This window comes from Colius striatus, chromosome 4 (genome assembly GCF_028858725.1).
Source record: "Colius striatus isolate bColStr4 chromosome 4, bColStr4.1.hap1, whole genome shotgun sequence".
In the NCBI taxonomy this organism is placed as follows: Eukaryota; Metazoa; Chordata; class Aves; order Coliiformes; family Coliidae; genus Colius; species Colius striatus.
The window spans coordinates 43,603,364-43,620,515 of record NC_084762.1 but is presented as its reverse complement, the minus strand read 5'-3'; the positions used below and the strand labels follow the sequence as shown (position 1 = coordinate 43,620,515).

The 17,152-nt window shown below is 36.1% G+C and overlaps 1 protein-coding gene across 2 annotated transcripts in view; it reads left to right on the top strand.

Annotated features, from left to right (window-relative positions):
• The window catches only part of ANKRD12 (ankyrin repeat domain 12), a 61,240-nt gene extending 45,425 nt beyond the window's left edge, over positions 1 to 15,815 (top strand). For both annotated transcript variants that reach the window (XM_061994811.1, XM_061994812.1), the window contains 5 exons: positions 711 to 5,365; positions 10,091 to 10,189; positions 11,811 to 11,954; positions 13,603 to 13,698; positions 14,012 to 15,815. In XM_061994811.1, coding sequence (XP_061850795.1) covers positions 711 to 5,365; positions 10,091 to 10,189; positions 11,811 to 11,954; positions 13,603 to 13,698; positions 14,012 to 14,197 — 5,180 coding nt within the window. In that variant the 3' untranslated portion in view covers positions 14,198 to 15,815. The remainder of the gene's footprint in view (positions 1 to 710; positions 5,366 to 10,090; positions 10,190 to 11,810; positions 11,955 to 13,602; positions 13,699 to 14,011) is intronic.
• The last annotated feature ends 1,337 nt before the right edge of the window (positions 15,816 to 17,152 follow it).

Sequence of the window (17,152 nt, the reverse complement as noted above, 5' to 3'; positions counted from 1 at the left end):
ACATACTTTTAAAATATTTTTGAGTCTCGGATTTTCATATGATCAGGTGGTGATAATACTGCGTAGATTTCCTAACGTTTAATATTAGGAACGGTTTAGCAGTTTACCTTTCTCACAAGTCCAAGACATCCAGTACAACTTACTTGCTCCATATTATTCACTCACACAGCAGAGACCAGTTGCAGGGCATTCTAGTGTAGTTTGCTTTAGTCTGTCTTTATGAGGTGCAAAAGATTCATGGGGGGAATTTCTTTACACCAGTCTTTTAAGAATAAAAGCTTATCAGCCATTGAAACATGACTAAGTAGTTGAGGAACATAGGTGTTACAGAGAATAAGAACTCAATAATTGCTAGAGGAATGAGTCATCCTAGTAAGATGTCCTTGAGAAAGAGATTATAGGAATTGCACACAATAGATGAGGCTTGCAAAATTTCAAATGCATTGCTTTTATTAGATAGGGATATAAATGCTAATTAATATTTTTCCTCAGTGGGAGCTGTTAAGTGTGGGGAGCACTTTGGTTTCATGACTTTTTGTTTTCTCTTAAAAAGCTTAATTATCATGAGAAGGCTTATGGTATATTTTGAGTGTTTTTAATTGTTTAATTTGTATACCAGTAGGACTGCTGACCTGAACTATTTTGTCCTGAACTAAAATGTGAAGAATGTTCTATCAATATTCAATTAATTTGTGGATTTCTTACTCCAGATTCTGAAGAAGCTCCATCTGTAAATCCTTCCAGTGTAGATGGCAATGCTGATTCAGAAGCAGAAAAGGACTCTGTAGCAAATGATGGCAAACAAACGGTCCCTGTTAAAGCTCCACTTCCATCTGCTCTTGATGAGTACGAATTTAAAGATGATGATGAAGATGAAATGAAAAAAATGATTGATGACAAACACATTCTTAGAAAAGACCTAAGAAAAGACGATACTGAAGTTGAGAAGAACAGCTTATTTGTGAAACAAGAAAAAGTTGTCTTTTCAAAATCATTTAAAAGCAAAAAGCAGAAACCATCTAGAGTTCTGTATTCAAGTTCTGAAAGTTCAGATGAAGAAATACTTCAGGACAAGAAGATAGGCTCTACTTGCTCTATTTCAGAGACATCAAATTCTGATGTAAGAGTGAAGAAAGACTATATGGTTACAAATGAACACAAGCAAAAGGGCAAAGTTAAAAAGAAAGTAAAAAATCAGAGCAAAAATAAAGAAAATCAAGAACTAAAGCAAGAAAAGGAAAATGCTAGAGTAACAAATATAGCTACTTCTGGCTTAGATTCTTTAGATAAAACTAGAGAGGAAGAAACCTTTAAGAAGGCTTTCACCTCAAAAGAAGATTCTACTTTACATCTGTTTCATATCACTGCTGGCAGATCTCCGAAGCATCCTTGTGGATTAAACGAAAAGCAATCAACACCATTAAAGCAAGAAAACACCAAAACTTGCTTATCACCAGGAGGTTCTGAAATAGCGTTGCAATCTGAATTAGTTCGGTATGATCACAGTACGGATTCTGAATATCTAGTGGAAAGTTCCAGTGGCAAGTCTTGCAAGCACAAAGAAAAAAGCAAGCATCATCAGAAAGATTTTCATTTAGAAGTTGGTGAAAAATCTAGTCCTAAAATTAAGGAGGAAGATAATAGCTCAACATTTGAGAACTCAGAGTATACTCTGAGAAAGATTGACAAGGAGGGTAAAACACTTAAAAAGCATAAATTAAGGCACAAAGAAAAAGAAAAGGACAAGCACAAAAAAGAACAGGATGGAGATAAAGAAAAACATAAACATAATGTTAAAGAAGTTCAAAGAAGTATTGAGTTTGACAGAGAATTCTGGAAAGAGAACTTTTTCAAAAGTGATGAAAATGAAGATACGTTGTTAAATATAGAACATGACTCTCTCTCTTCAGACAGAAAATCAAAGCTAGAAAAGGTTGTGGCAAAAGAAGATAAGTTAGTTAAGGAGAGACAGTTTCAGAAAGAGAGAAATGCTAAAGAGGAGAGAGAGAAAGAGAAGAACAAAAAGGAAAGTGAGAAGTTTCTCAAGGATGAAAAAAAAGATACAAAAGAAGAAAAAGAAATGTTTGCAGATAAAGACATGGAATTGTTCTGCTGTGGTGTTAAAGATGAGGCAGACAGCATACATGTAATGGAAAAAGAAACAGATTCTGAAAAGCAGGAAAAGAATTTAAAGGAAGGTAAAGAAAAGACTGAAAGGCGAACCTTGGTCAAAGAAAAAGATATTGAAAAGATAGAAAGAAAAAATGGAGAGAAAAAGGTAAAACTTGAATACAAGATGGAGAAAGAAAAATCAGAAGTAAATGAAAATATAGAGAAAGGAAAAGAGAAGCCAAACGTCCAACAATCAGAAAGATGTCATAAGGAAAATGATAAAATAAAAAGCATGACTAGTCTTAAAAAACTTGATGACAAAGAAAGAAATAAAGAAAAAAATGATAAAAAACATGATAAAGAAAAGGCTGATAAAGACAGACATTGGGCTGAAAGCAAAGAAAAACACTGTACTGAAAGAAAAGTCAAACAATCTGAAAAGGAATCTGAATATACGAAATCAGACAAAAGTAGAACTAGAGACAAAGAAAAGGAATTTGAAAAAAAAGACAAATCCAAAGACAAGGAGATCTCGACAGCAGCAAACTCAAAACACATGCAAGAGGAAAGGAGATGTGGTGTTACAGAAAGTAATAAAACAGTGTATGACAAACTGTCATCTTTGAAAGAAAAAATGAAAGATGAATTGCTGAAAACTCCAGATGGTAGAGAGAAAGATAAAAAAGATAAAGATATAGACAGATACAAAGAGAGAGACAAGCATAAAGATAAACTGCATCAAAGTAGTTTACTTAAACTAAAACTCGAACATGAGAAAGTTAAGCCTAAACCAGCTCCTGCACCAAAGGATGCTCGACCTAAAGAGAAAAGATTAGTCAATGATGATTTAATGCAAACTAGTTTTGAAAGGATGCTTAGCCTTAAAGATCTGGAAATAGAGCAGTGGCATAGAAAACATAAAGAAAAAATAAAACAGAAAGAGAAAGAACGTTTAAAAAACCGCACTTGCTTAGAACTTAACAAAATGAAGGAAAAACCAAAACACTCATTAGCTGAAGCAAAAAGCAAAGAACTGGTTCGTTCTAAAAGCTCAGAGCTGCCAGATATCTGTATGAAGGAAAAACAGCAGAAAGATGCTACAAGTAATATGAGAAATGTCAACATTATAAAGCCTGCATTGGTTTTGGATAATTTAAATAAATCCCCTAAGTCAGAAAGTGAAAAGACAGGTCTGAGCTCCAGATCAGTGTCCATGGTGTCAGTTGCAAGCTCTGAGGATTCTTGTCATACCACAGTAACTACTCCAAGGCCTGTGATTGAATATGATTCAGAGTTTATGCTCGAAGGTTCTGATTCCCAAATGTCTTCTTCACAGTTACCGTTTTTGGCAAGTGCCAAATCAGCAACCCTCCTTGAAAAAGAGACCGATGGTCTTACTGAGTTGCCAGATCGCATTAAGGCATCTTTTGCAAACAGGCTTCCACCAGCATACATTAGATCAGCGTCTGTTGAAGATGTTAAACTGGTTTTAAATGAGTGTAGACCTGTTGTAGAGGTTCGAAGGTGCAGCATGCCTGCTGCTGTTTCTGAACACAGCAAACAGCCTCGAATATCAGAAGAAAATAATCAGAATGCTCTGCCATCAGTTCAGACTTACATTGGCACTTCTAAACCACAACTGCCATGTAGCATGCTTGAAAGAGATTTCCAAATTAGTATGTCTGGTTTGCAGTCAAACTTCACATCATCCCCAACTGGAGCTGTTAGCAATAAGCAGGTAACAACCAATACAGGTACCATGAAAAATACTGCTCAAGTGAGCCCTTCAGAAGATAATACACATTTAGAGCCACGTAGTTTAAGTGGTGTGGCTCAGCAAACCAAACCATGGGATGTGCCTTTTGATAAACTTAATTCATTAAACAATGAGTTTAACAGCTCAGGTTATGGTGTGTCAGAGCAAGATACTAACACTGTTACAGGAATGCATAATTCTGAAAATAGAACATTAAAAGAGCAACAAGTTTCTGAGTTTTTGCCTCAGCATGCTGAAAGTAAGGGAAGTTCCAGTTTTCAAGAATCTGGTTCATTTTTGCCCTCACAGGCATGTTGTTCTTTACCTATCCAGCCACTTCCAGATGTGTCTAAACCCACTTCACTACCAGACATTAGCAGTCAAGATTTAGCATTTGTGCAACAACAAAACCTAGTTCAAACTACAACTTCGGATACAGATGCTACCAGTATCAGAGAGCTGGATAATGCTTTGTTCACTTCAAACATTAAGAAGGCTGATGCACCCACTGCTGTATACTCTGAGAGCTCTGCAAAGGATATGTCACAGAGCTATGAAAGAGTGAGTGATTTACCTGTGGTACTGTTAGAAAAAGATATTCCTGAAAGTGATAGTAGTTCACAATTAAGTGTAAATTCATACGCATTCAGTGAAGTTGTTTGTAGGAATGCACAGAGTGCAGTGGATAGTAATGCAGCAGATACTTCAGACATTAGAAATGAAAAATGCCAACAAGAAAAGTTGGTTTCGGTGCATGTTGTTGATAATAAAGCTGATGTTGATCTCTGTGAACTAAGTTCAGGAATGTCAAAGGGAATTCCGAATGAATCGACTAATAAAAAACCCTGCACTGCAGACAGAGAAATTATGTTGACAGATGATCCACCACAGTACTCCTCTTTATCTAATTTGGAAAATAGTTCACACCAGATTACACAGGAAGAAGTGAATAAATACAGCCAAATAGTTAAACTAGAAGAAGAAGACATTGCTGAGGATCAGAAGGTGGAACAGCAAGAAGTACCTCAAAGAATCACAAGGAACAGAGCAAATATGCTTGCGAACCAGGGTAAGCAGAATCCCCTTGGCTGCCCACAGGCATCAGAAAAAGAGTCTGAATCATCAGCATCTGTGAAAGCAAGGATTAGATTAACTGAAGATGATGATGCTCAGATACATCATCCACGTAAAAGAAAGGTGTCGCGTGTGCCTCAACCTGTGCAAGTGAACCCTTCTTTACTGCAGGCTAAGGAGAAGACTCAACAGTCACTGGCAGCTATTGTTGATTCTTTAAAACTTGAAGAGATTCAGCCATACAGTTCTGACAGAGCAAACCCATATTTTGATTACTTACACATAAGAAAAAAAATAGAAGAGAAGCGTAAATTATTGTGCAGTGTTATTCCTCAGGCACCTCAATATTATGATGAATATGTGACGTTCAATGGCTCATACCTACTGGATGGCAATCCCTTGAGCAAGATATGCATCCCAACTGTAAGTAACATGGTCTTTAAATGTACTGTATAATGGAAGGCATGTTCCGCTTTTATTTTTCTAACTTTCATGTTATTCCTAACTTGTTCCTCAAAACTTGTGCTGAAAATGGGAAGTTGGCATATGTCAAACTAATATTGACCAGTGTTGTCATGTTTAAAAGCCCCATTCTGGAGAAATATAAATAGTGGGTTTACAGTCCTTACAAGACAAACTGTCAGATATGATACCTGTAAAAGACACACAGACAAGTGTTGCATTTTAAAGTATTTACTGCTATAAAGCCTACCCTTTCAGAAGTGAAGTCAGTTGTTGATAGCTTCTCTGAATTTCTGCTGACAATATTTTTGTTAAAACTAATTATTGAAAGCTGTTTGATCTGTAGGGAGGTAAATCTGCAGTGCTTCAAAATATTAAGTCTGTCACCAAAAGTTTCAAGTAGGAGCGTGTCCACTGGCTATCTCAGTTTCTCCTTGATACTCTCAAGAGCAGTACATGTAATCTGCTGTGTCACACCTTTTTTATCCCATCAATTTGAAGTGTTCTGAATATTTTTTAATAATCACAGAATCTTAAGAATTGGAAAGGACCTTGAAAGATCATATAGTCCAACCCCCTAGTCAGAGCAGGACCACCTAGAGTAGGTCATACAGGAACTCGTCCAGGTGGGTTTTGAACGTCCCCAGAGAATGAGACTCTACAACCCATCTGGACAGCCTGTTCCAGTGCTCTGTCACCCTCACATTGAAGAAAAAAATGTTCTTTGTGTGTCTTTGGAACCTCTTATGTTCCAGCTTGTACCCCTTGCCCCTTGTCCTGTCATTGGACACCACTGAAATGTGAAGTTCTTTTCACTGAAGAACATCTGTATTTCCAGAACACTTGTTTAGATCTAAGGTCTTCATAGTTCTTTCACAATTGTGTTCCTGATGACAGTTGTGAAGTAAGTCTGTACAATGCAGGACAGAACTGACTCAAGTGCAGTTACTATGACTATTTGCTATGGAGTTGCCCTTCAAGGTGTCTCACAGCAACACAGCTGCTGCTGGTCTCTGTTTTGAAGTCAACATAATCATGGTAGCACTTGAATCATACCTGCTTTCTGTGTTCCTCAGCACACTTGATTCTGTGCTTACTGTTCTACATGGGGCATAGGAGAGAGTCATTGGGCATTGAGAATTTTCTGAAGTACTATGATTTGGTTTTATACCTATTATCTGGTCCACTTAACTGTTCTAGCTCTGAGGCAAAACATACAGGTTTAACTGTTTGAATCATTTAAGTTAACTGATGCAACAGCTGAAATAGACTGAGACCATGTATTTGATTTCCTAAAGCAGTTGCTTGGCTGACATGCAGTAGCTTGGTAATATCAGAATTCAGTAGTATTTGGTGTGTCAAGTTGGGAAAAATCTGAGTTTAGGACAAAAGATGAGAATATCTTGATTCTTGGGTGACAAAAATGAGGAACTCGTTTTTCATTGGAAGCCTCATTTGCACAAGCCAAACATCCTGTCTTCAGCCTCGGTTTTTCTGAACAGACTAATTGCTGTGTCAACTCATTTAAGATAACTTGCCCCTATGTGAGATGTTGTCCTTTTTCTGAGTTGAAGATGATTTTGATTAAGCAATAAACACAAATTGAATGTATAAAAGTAAATTTTGAAATATGTTTGCTTCATTCCAGAGGTAGTCATAATCCCCTGTACAAGGTGATTCTTCTCATTTTCCCACTGTGCCCTCCAAGTCTGCCCAAAAGCGTTTATATGTATATCCTCTTGAGTTCTCTTGCTAATGACCAGAGTTCTTTGAAATTGGTGAAAGATTTGGCTAAGATGACCATTTTACTTGGTCTGGAGATGAACTAGGCTTTATAGTAAGCTTTACCACAGTGTACCAGGCTGTTAGCCTTTCCCAGTCTACAGATCTTTATCAGTAGCTGTTGCAGTTTTTATAAAGTATCTTCATCACTGGAAGCAGAGGGTTTTTTTGGTGGTGTGGATTTTTTTTTTAAAAATAGCAGCTGCTGGTCAAGTACATACTGTTTCCAAGCTACAACTTAGTTCTTTGTCATCATACTTCAGTGCTTAATTTGGGATAACCGGAAAGTGGAAAAGCATGACACTTTTTTTTTTTTTCCTGACTCATCTTCTACCTGGGCAATAGAATTCATTTCCCTGTCATAAATGGCACTGTGAGAAAGGTAGGGTTATTGACATGATACTAAGGTACTGCCTCATACTTACATCCTGTCTTTCTTATTGTGTATAACAGGGATTCTGCAGTTCATGACAATAGATTTTGGTAGTGAGGCAGTGCAAATTCTCAGGTAACTTAGCTTTGGGAGATACCAGAGATGGATGCATGTTCCCCGTACTCTGTGGATTGTAATAACTGGTTGAGAAAAAAAACCAAAACACCTCTTTAAAAACTTGATAAAAATGTGAATATGTACTTGAAGAATTTTTCTCCCATTTAGATTTCTGAGTTGCTTCCCCACACATACATGTTATGGTGGTATTCATGTTTTAAACTGTTACCTGTTTTGTGTATACTTTCATGGTACTATTAAGTCTTCTACAGTTGTAGAAAGAACAGGTGGAGCATTTTATTCCAGGCTGTTAGGAGCAAAACGGAAGAAAAAAAAATCTGAGAAGCCAAAGTTAATTATTAGAAAATTGGTGTTTATTTCCATTAGGAAATAAACATTAGGAGTAAAGTGTGAGAAAGCAGCCTGAGACTCAATCTGATGAGGGAGATATTTTAAGCATTTTAGTTTTGTTTTGCCTGAAAAATCATCTATAGTGCAGCTAAATGCTTTAATTACTATCACTTGTGTAAATACACAATTCTGAGAAGATTTCTCATGTTTCTTTCCAGAAAAAAAAAGATACCATTAAAAAAAATGTTAGCAGCTCAGTTTTTCTCTACAGAGCCTGCTTCTGGATACAGTGTAATAATTTTAGTTTGTCACAGTTGAAAATCACAATTGCAATAGTTCCTATTACAAATACCATAAAAAGGAGTATTACTAAAGCAGAGATCTTTTCATGCTCAGAAGTGAAGGTTTCTGTGTTGTACACATGTTCCAACAATGTGAAAATAATGTCTGTGCCTAGTCTCCCTACAATGGTGAAATATTAATAATTTCTATATGTTGTTATGCATAAATGTGTAATAGAATATGCAACTCTAAAATGACCTTTCTGTTGGGATTAGTTTTAAAGTTTTTCCTTTGATATGGTTCTTCAATGCTTCTCTGTTAACCTGATTTTTGCCTCATTAATTTACATAGGCAATAGGAAAGAAGATACTCTTTCTTAAATTAAATTCTTCCCCTATTTTCATTATCACTATGTGAAGGTCTACGTGAAGGCAATAAATTTAGCTCTGACACTCTGAGACTTGGAATCGTTTGTGTAACACACTGTTCTCAGCATTGGAATTTTAATGGTGCACTATAGTTTATCTGATAAACTTCAAACATCCTGTAAGTGGGGACCAGGAGATGGTGCACTTAATGATTTCCACAGCCTTGTTTATATACTGTAATTTATAACTGGTATCACATAAGGCTTTAAGGATAGTCACGTAGGAATTGTGGCTTCCCTCTCCCCAGTGCAAATACAAAAAGGAGGCATCAGGTCAGTTCAAAACAGAAAGAAACAAATCTGGATCTTCTGACAGAGTAAATTTAAACTGTGCTGAGCTACGTTGCCTTTCATATGGCTACATCAGTATGTTCTGTGGGGTTCAGTCATCTTTATCTGTACTGCCTCCTGAGAAGAAACACCAAGATGATTCATTTACAGTTTCCGATGGCTATCTAACAGATATGTTTCTTGTAAAAGGGATTCTCTCCAGTGTCTCTGGCAATGCTGTAGAAAGCAAAGTGGCAGAAGCATCTTTTAGTGGTATTACCAAAAACGTGCTTCCTAAATGCATGAAATATTATAGCAGTAGAGCAGGCCCGTTGATTTGGGTTTATTAGTTACTTCTCAAGAAACATCTGATTTCTGCAGTCAATATGAGAGCTCGAGGTGCCTTTTCAGTTTTTATCATACAGCTGTGAGGACACTAATACCAGTTGTTTACTATAATTGACTAAAAAAGCGAAGTGTTTAGAGAGCAGCCAATCAGTAACAGTGTTGATAGCTCACTCAAGTCTACTGATTTTTTAAAAATTTTTTTAGGCATAGGACTTCAAAAAAAACTTTAATAACTGACAGAGGAAACACTTTTCCAAGCCACTGCCTGGAGCTCTGGTGTACTTTTTGTGCTTGCCTATGTTTTCTATGATAGTAAGATTAAGAATTCAGCAATATTTTCCTTTGTCTTACTTTGCCCTTGTAGATTTGGCTAGGTAGTTTTTAGCTTCTCGAACAGCTGTGCTTCAAAGAATCTTTAAAACCAAAAGCAAGTAGTATTTTTACTAACTTCTAATGTATATCCCTTTTAAAGAACAACTACAACAGGCTGACAATGACTGATTACAATCACTGAAATGCCATTTCATTTGGATTTATTAACTTTACAGTAAAGAATCTTTAAAATCTTTTATGGATTAAAGTCATGTCATTAATGGAATGTGCAAAACACTCATCTTTTCCCTAAAAAAATACCTTGCTTATGTTTTTATTAAGTAAATGCTCAAATCATATAGGTAATGTTAAACATACATAAAATACATGTTCACTGTAACGTTTACAAAATTCTTTCTCACAGATTACACCACCTCCCTCACTGTCGGACCCACTTAAGGAACTATTTAAACAACAGGAGGTTGTAAGGATGAAACTACGTTTGCAGCACAGTATTGAAAGGGTAAGGCTAATTTATTTTTTTTATTTCCCAGCTTCAAGCTTTCAGGTTCTTTCTTTTTCAATGGACAGGCTATATTTTGCTCAGTTTAACAATGCTGTAGAAGTAATCTGCCTTCTATCCAAATTTATGAATTGAAAAAACCTTTAAATTAAAAAAAGAATTTTTTTTGCAACTGTTAGCAGAATACTTAAGTCAGTAAGGTAGAGGCTTTTTCCTGTTAATTGTTCTAAGATGTGGACCAGATTTTTCTTAGGCACAGTAGAGAGTGGGGACGAAAGCTGCAAACTCCAGTTTTGAAAGCTAATAATGGTTGTAGACTTCAGAACCAAATTGACTGAGTTAAAAAAATTGAAGCAAGAGTAAATTCTGTGTTGGTGGAAGACACACAGGGCTCTAAGACTAAAACATTATTTTGCAACATTCTGCTTACAAAAACTGCCTAAAACGGTGTTAGAACTATACTTGGAGGGTTCAGTAAATTTGAACAAAGAAATTGAGAAAATATGCCTGGTTTGAGAATATTCTTTAGTTTTAGGATAGCCCAAACCTTTTTCTTCGGCAGTCTAAATTTAGATGTCTTTTCAGTATTGTGAGCCAGATTGCTTGTGGACACAAACAGGAACCCTTTCTCCATGGAATGTATTTTAAGGATTTCCACAGAGTTATACAAGCAGCTGGTTCATTAACACCCAGTGTGGTAGTTTTTTTATTAGGTTAACTTCAATGTAGCTTAACAAAGCAGTTGAGGGAGGGGTTTTATTTGAATTCAATATTTCAGACTAAAGCTAGGTATAAAATAACAAGCACAAAGAATGTAAAACATGGTTAAAGTTCAGAGTGAAAATAAATTAGTTACATCCAAAGGCAAAATGCTGCTTTTTCTGTTTTCTGAGCTTTATAATCTACCTTCTTTGCTCTTGATAAAAATTAGAGCCATTATGTTTCAGAGCAATAAACACACACATACATTCTTTTGTTATATAAAATTCTGCATATTTTTTGCTAGTTTGCTTGAGTAGACTGTTCTTAAAATACTTTTTATATAACTAAGTCAAATTTGGCCAAGTGAGGTATATTTTCTTGTCTCAATTCATTACAGAATCTTTGTCTCACTATGAATTTATAGAGTTTGTGCATGTTGTTTGAAAGAGAAATTTAAAGAATTACTTAAATTATCCTGCAAATTATATTTCTGCTTCAGTTGCTTGGCCATTGCTGGCATGACAAGCATGTGGCAAAAATCTTTGTACAGACAAGACTCACAAATCTATATCCCAAGCCTGTGCTCCTCTTACCTTTCTTCTTTCACCTTTTTCTTTAACTAGAACTTCTCTCAATAGCACTAAGTGAAAAATCTGGGCGTGACATTCAGCCAGCAGTGGGGGGAGGAGGGGGAAACATTTTCAGTTCTGACGTTCAGGGAACACTCTTTGCGTCAATAAATTGAAATTTTGGATTTGATTAGATGAACAAACATCTCTCCCTCGATGAGCCCATTTGTCACACTGTTCAAAACTGTAAGCCCTAAAAAACGTTTAAATAAATGGACATTTTTATGACTCAGACTATAATGCTTACTTTACTAAATGAATATTTACATGTTGATATCTTATTCAATTAGGAAAAGCTTATTGTTTCTAATGAACAAGAAGTTCTACGTGTTCATTACCGAGCAGCGAGGACGCTGGCAAATCAAACACTACCATTCAGTGCCTGCACTGTTCTGCTGGATGCCGAGGTTTATAATGTGCCTCTGGATGCTCAGGTAAAGACTTGCATTTCAGAATTTCAGACTGAAAGGTCTTTCTAGACAGACTCAAAAGGAGTGTTTGGACAGAATTCTGTTCCTGTACTAAAATTATAATTGATTTTTCTGGAATTAGCATTTTGCACATTATAGATTGTTACTTTGATTAGGCCTCATTCAGATGTACAACAACAAGAGGATGTGGGTATATGTGCACTAGTTGTCTGGTTTGTACCATGTCTGATTTTTCTTTCATATGTCAAGAAATTACGAGAAGGATAAAATAAGAACATCACTGATTTTTTTAAAACCAAATTTCAGTCATAAATGAAACATTTTATAAGCTTCAACAACAACAAAAAAATCAGAATATAAGATCATTTTTGTCAGTAGTCTAGAGAATCAGAATGCAGTAGTGATTGAGGTGTGATGAGAGTGGTTCGTGAAATTTTGGAAATGTTTTGTGAAGCTTTTCTTCTCTCTATAAGGCAATCATTAGAACTGGTTCATAAAAAAGGCGGATGACCAACAATGAGATGTTGAATGTTACTAGATGAAATAATTTTCTTCAAAATCACTTCAAGCTCCATATTATTATACATGCATCATATTATTTAAATGCTCAATGTTGGTATTTAGTCCCAATTAAAACATAAAATGAGCAGTATACTTTCTAATTTGCATAGCTTTTATGTACTGCCACTCAGAGGTTTGATGCAGACGTATCTCTAAGAGAATATAATTTCACGGTGTCGGTATTTCATGAGCAGATCTGCTACCTAACAAAAATGGAAACAGCATTCAGAACCCGTTTCGGTGACTGAGGAGCACATAGTGCAAGGAAGAAATTTGATATTTTGGGTGTAATAAAAGTGTTGATATATTGAATGTTGGGTGTTTTAAAATGAAACACCTACATTGCCAACATCTGTGTAATTCTGCTTTAGTCCTGGAGGCCTTTATAGCATTATCACAACTTCCAGTATTTCCTCATCTTTAAAGAACTAGAGCAATGTACAGCAGAGTGATTCAGCAGGAGATTGCAGTTTATGGAGACTGTATTGTTCTCCCATTCTAAGCTTTATACCAACAGATTTTTAAATCAACATTTCTGTAGTGAATCTAAATGATAGGGGAAAAATTAGACTTTCCTCTTCTACTAACAGTCCAAATGTCATCACTGTCAGTTCTGAAGTTCAGAATGTCCCTTGCTTTTTTTGTGTTCATATTTAAGAATCCTGAACTTTTTAAAATTTGAGATATACTTGTGTAGCCAGTTAAGTCAAGCTGCTTAATTTTCCTTTATTAATGTTTTTGCTTTTCGTTGAGGAAATATTCATTTAATTTCTTACTGAATTTTAAAGCAAACAAAGAGACAGCAATTCTGGGGAAGGATCTGCCTTGTACCCATTAAGACCATAAGGCATAAATCTTTAAGCTTCCTACTCTAAATTTCAAAAACAGACACAGTAAATAGCTTGAGGGAATCCGAAAATACTCATTTTTCAAGAGCAGTAGTGTCACAGTGAAAGTGGTGGTCAACATGCTCATACTTGCGTCGATACTGTTGTTTATGAAATTCCCACAAAGCAGGTTTTATGTTTTAAAATACATTTAAGACCGAATCATCAAATAACTTACAGTTGGAATAAAATTATTTTTGCAGGCTGATGATGGCAAAGCATCAGTGAGGGATCGATTTAATGCCAGACAGTTTATGTCGTGGTTACAGGACGTTGACGATAAGTTTGACAAATTAAAGGTACACTTCTTTGTCTTTCCAATTTACAGAAAACCCAAAACTTTAACGTCATTATGAAGATGAGATGAATAAATAGATTTGTATGCAGTGTCATAGGCTACTGCAGGTTAAGGGCAACAGAAAGGAGAGTCTAGTGGTATAAAAAAATAACCTGTGTTGCTATGTAGTGTAATGGAATAATCTGCAAATTTCTAAATACCTAGTGGGGAAATTACTACCATCAGAGAAACTCGTAGCTCATTTTTCTGTTTTCAAGTAATGTTGTAGTGTTTTTCCAAATATTGAAGTAACTTCTTTCTCAATCTTAAAATAGACGTGCCTTTTGATGAGGCAGCAGCATGAAGCAGCGGCTTTAAATGCGGTACAGAGACTGGAGTGGCAGCTTAAACTACAAGAACTTGATCCTGCTACATACAAATCTATCAGCATTTATGAAATTCAGGAGTTTTATGTTCCTCTTGTTGATGTTAATGATGACTTTGAATTGACACCAATATGACAACTAGCACTTTCTGGCTCACCCTTTCCCTTGGACGACTAGAGACTGAGGTGCACTAAATACACGAAGATATTTTTCTTTTAAGACAGAGCACTTAATTCTATGGAATGCTAACTTTCTCAATAATTCTGGTGTTCCTTCAGAGAAGTGCGGCACGGGCTCTTCTTCAAACACAGAAGACGGATGCTAATTTTAAAGTCAGTTTCCCAGCGACTGGCATTATCTGTATTATAAAATTGCCTATAGCTTTAGAGCTTATTGCTGAAAAAGATGCCGAAACATGGTGAGTTAACAGCGCTGGAAGCTGTTAATAACTAAAACAGCCACCAAAAAAACAAACGATACTTAAAATCTGCTATAAAGCTTTGTATTATGAAACTCCAGTAACCGTTGAACTCCCACAGAAAAATAACAAAGCCTGTGGAAGAAAATGTAGGACTTGGAGGAAAATAATCGTATTGTATTTTGTAAATGACTGTACAGTTTTCTTTTTGGAGAAAGATGTAATATTGTTTTCATTTTTTAATAATTTATTTTATACATATTGTGCGAATGTAAATAGTCTTGTAATTAATGTTCAAACCTGTATAAAATAGATATTTTAACTGTAAACCTGTTTTTGTCTAATGTTTTATTGGACCAAAGTTGTAGTTTTTATTAACTGTAGCGTGTTTCTGGTTGGTAGTTCTTTTTTGTATGGCATGTGTTTGATTTAGCTGCTTGTTTCATCACCATAACTGTAAAAGAACTGAAACTGAACTGTATTGCATGCTTCACAGAACTCTTAATTCCATTACTTCAATAACTGATACCTAAACGATTGTAATATTTACAAAATCATATTTCATATTAGTCTGCTGTTGTAATGCCATACCTATGACTTACTATACTGAAAATATTTTTGTGTAAAACAAAAAAAACAACTTTTGCTCTTATATGGTGGTCTCATAATAGAGCCTATTTTTTCCAACAAAACGCCTTTGAATGAAAATTCTTAAATTGTATATTGTCTATTTTAATATTAATCTATGGAATGATATGTAAATAGTTGTAAATACAATGTTTAATAAATTTTATTGGTCATGTTATTAGTGGGAATTCCTTAATACGATAACACTTGAACTATCAAGTCTTGGCATTACTGAAATGTGGAAGGAGGCTCAATGAAGAACTAAAAAAATTCCCATGTTGTGAAATTTAATGCTTGTAATTCTGAGTACTGATACTGAGCAGACAGTTAATTATTTATTAGTAGGAGGTTACACACATTCATGAATAAGATTTGTTAACCTCTGGTCCATAAATTATTCAAGAATGCTTGGGATCTGATGTCTGTGAAATTCTTTCTGAAAGAAACAGGACTTGGGCAAGAGACCTGGTCACCCAGAAAAGAGATTTAAAGTATTTGGTTCGAACTGATTTTTTAACTACTGGATGAATTACTACAGACTGATGATTCCTTATGCTTGTATGAATGCCCAGTGTGCCTTTCTCTTGTACAGTGCCTGTTTGCTCTTCATGACCAGACTGTATGGATGGTAGTCTCCTTTCTGTGTGCACATCACTGTTAGTTGCCATCAAGAATAAATTAACAGTAACTCAACCATAGCAAAACCAATTAATATGTAGTCCCTGCCCCGTAACTTTCTTTTTTCCCACTTTTAATTTCTTAGGTACCTGTGGAGGGAAACGTTTCTTCTTTTATATAGGAATATCTTCCTGACATGATACACAATTGAAGATGTACTGAGGAAAATGTGAATGTGATGTTCTTCTGAAAGTAAAATATTCTTTTGAAAGTAGCTGTAAACTTTTAAAGTAATACATATTTCTGTATTATCTGCCTAAAAATAGAAGGGGAAAAAAAAGGATAAAGCTGCAAGGTGTTAACAACTAGTGAGTGTGAGTTTACTTCCATCAGATACTTAAAGTAATAAAAATTAACATAAATATCCAGAACTGGGAGAACCTAATATAGACTTTTCAAAGTATGGGATGAGTAATTAGGACTATTTCAAAAAGAACACAAAAGATAAAGTGGGTTGCAGGAGTGTTGCTTGTGTTAGGAAAGAAGCAGAGGACAAAAATACTTAGGAGGGAGGAGACATCTGAGAGGATTTACAGCTGGCACTAGGTGCAGTGGGGCAGAGTGGCTCCTCAGAGTATGCTCAGAGAGCAACACCCGTGACACAACCCGAGAGCATGGCAGCAACAGCAGCCCTGTGGGCCTCGCACAGCTGGGAGGAGGGTGTAGGTTCAAGTGTGTTTACTGTAAAACAAACACATTTCATTCTCTGGAAACATCAGCAGAAATATTGTGTGATAACTTAAAAATATTTTGGCAGTATCCTATCTCCTAAGGAGATCTGAATACAGATGTTTATCAGGGTTAGCCCGTGTCTTTACAAGGAGAGATGATTTCCTGTGATCAGAGTCTGTGAAACAGATTTGTTTGTTTCTTTTCAGTTGCAACTGCTTCCCAAAAGTTCAGTTGCTCAAAGCAAGGAGGCTGTCCAAATGTTTCAGTTCTTTAGACAATGTTCTCCTGCCTTCTCTGATATAAATGCAGGGTTTCTTCCATATGTGTATTTTTTTTCAAGTTTACTCTGTGGGATGATACCTAGTGTGTTAAGGACACGCTACTGCGGATTTCAAAGTGGTGCGAGCTGGGAGGAGAGGAGGAGGGATGAGGCTAAATCCAGTTAGGGAAAAATGTTTTGGGGAAAGGCTGCACTTTCCTCGCGAGGTCTGGTGTATGTTGGGAAGCCCGAGGGCTACTCTGGGTTTCTGAGTAGCTGGCCATGTTCCTCTTGTTTTTTTTTCTTATAGGCACTAAACTTGGAACCTTGTTCCCTTGGCGCTTGGCACACAGGAGGACCCCGCCACGCTCCAACAGTTCCAAAGCGCAGGGTCCCTTCCTCGGCCGACCCCGCCCCTGCTCTCCGCAAGCCGGCT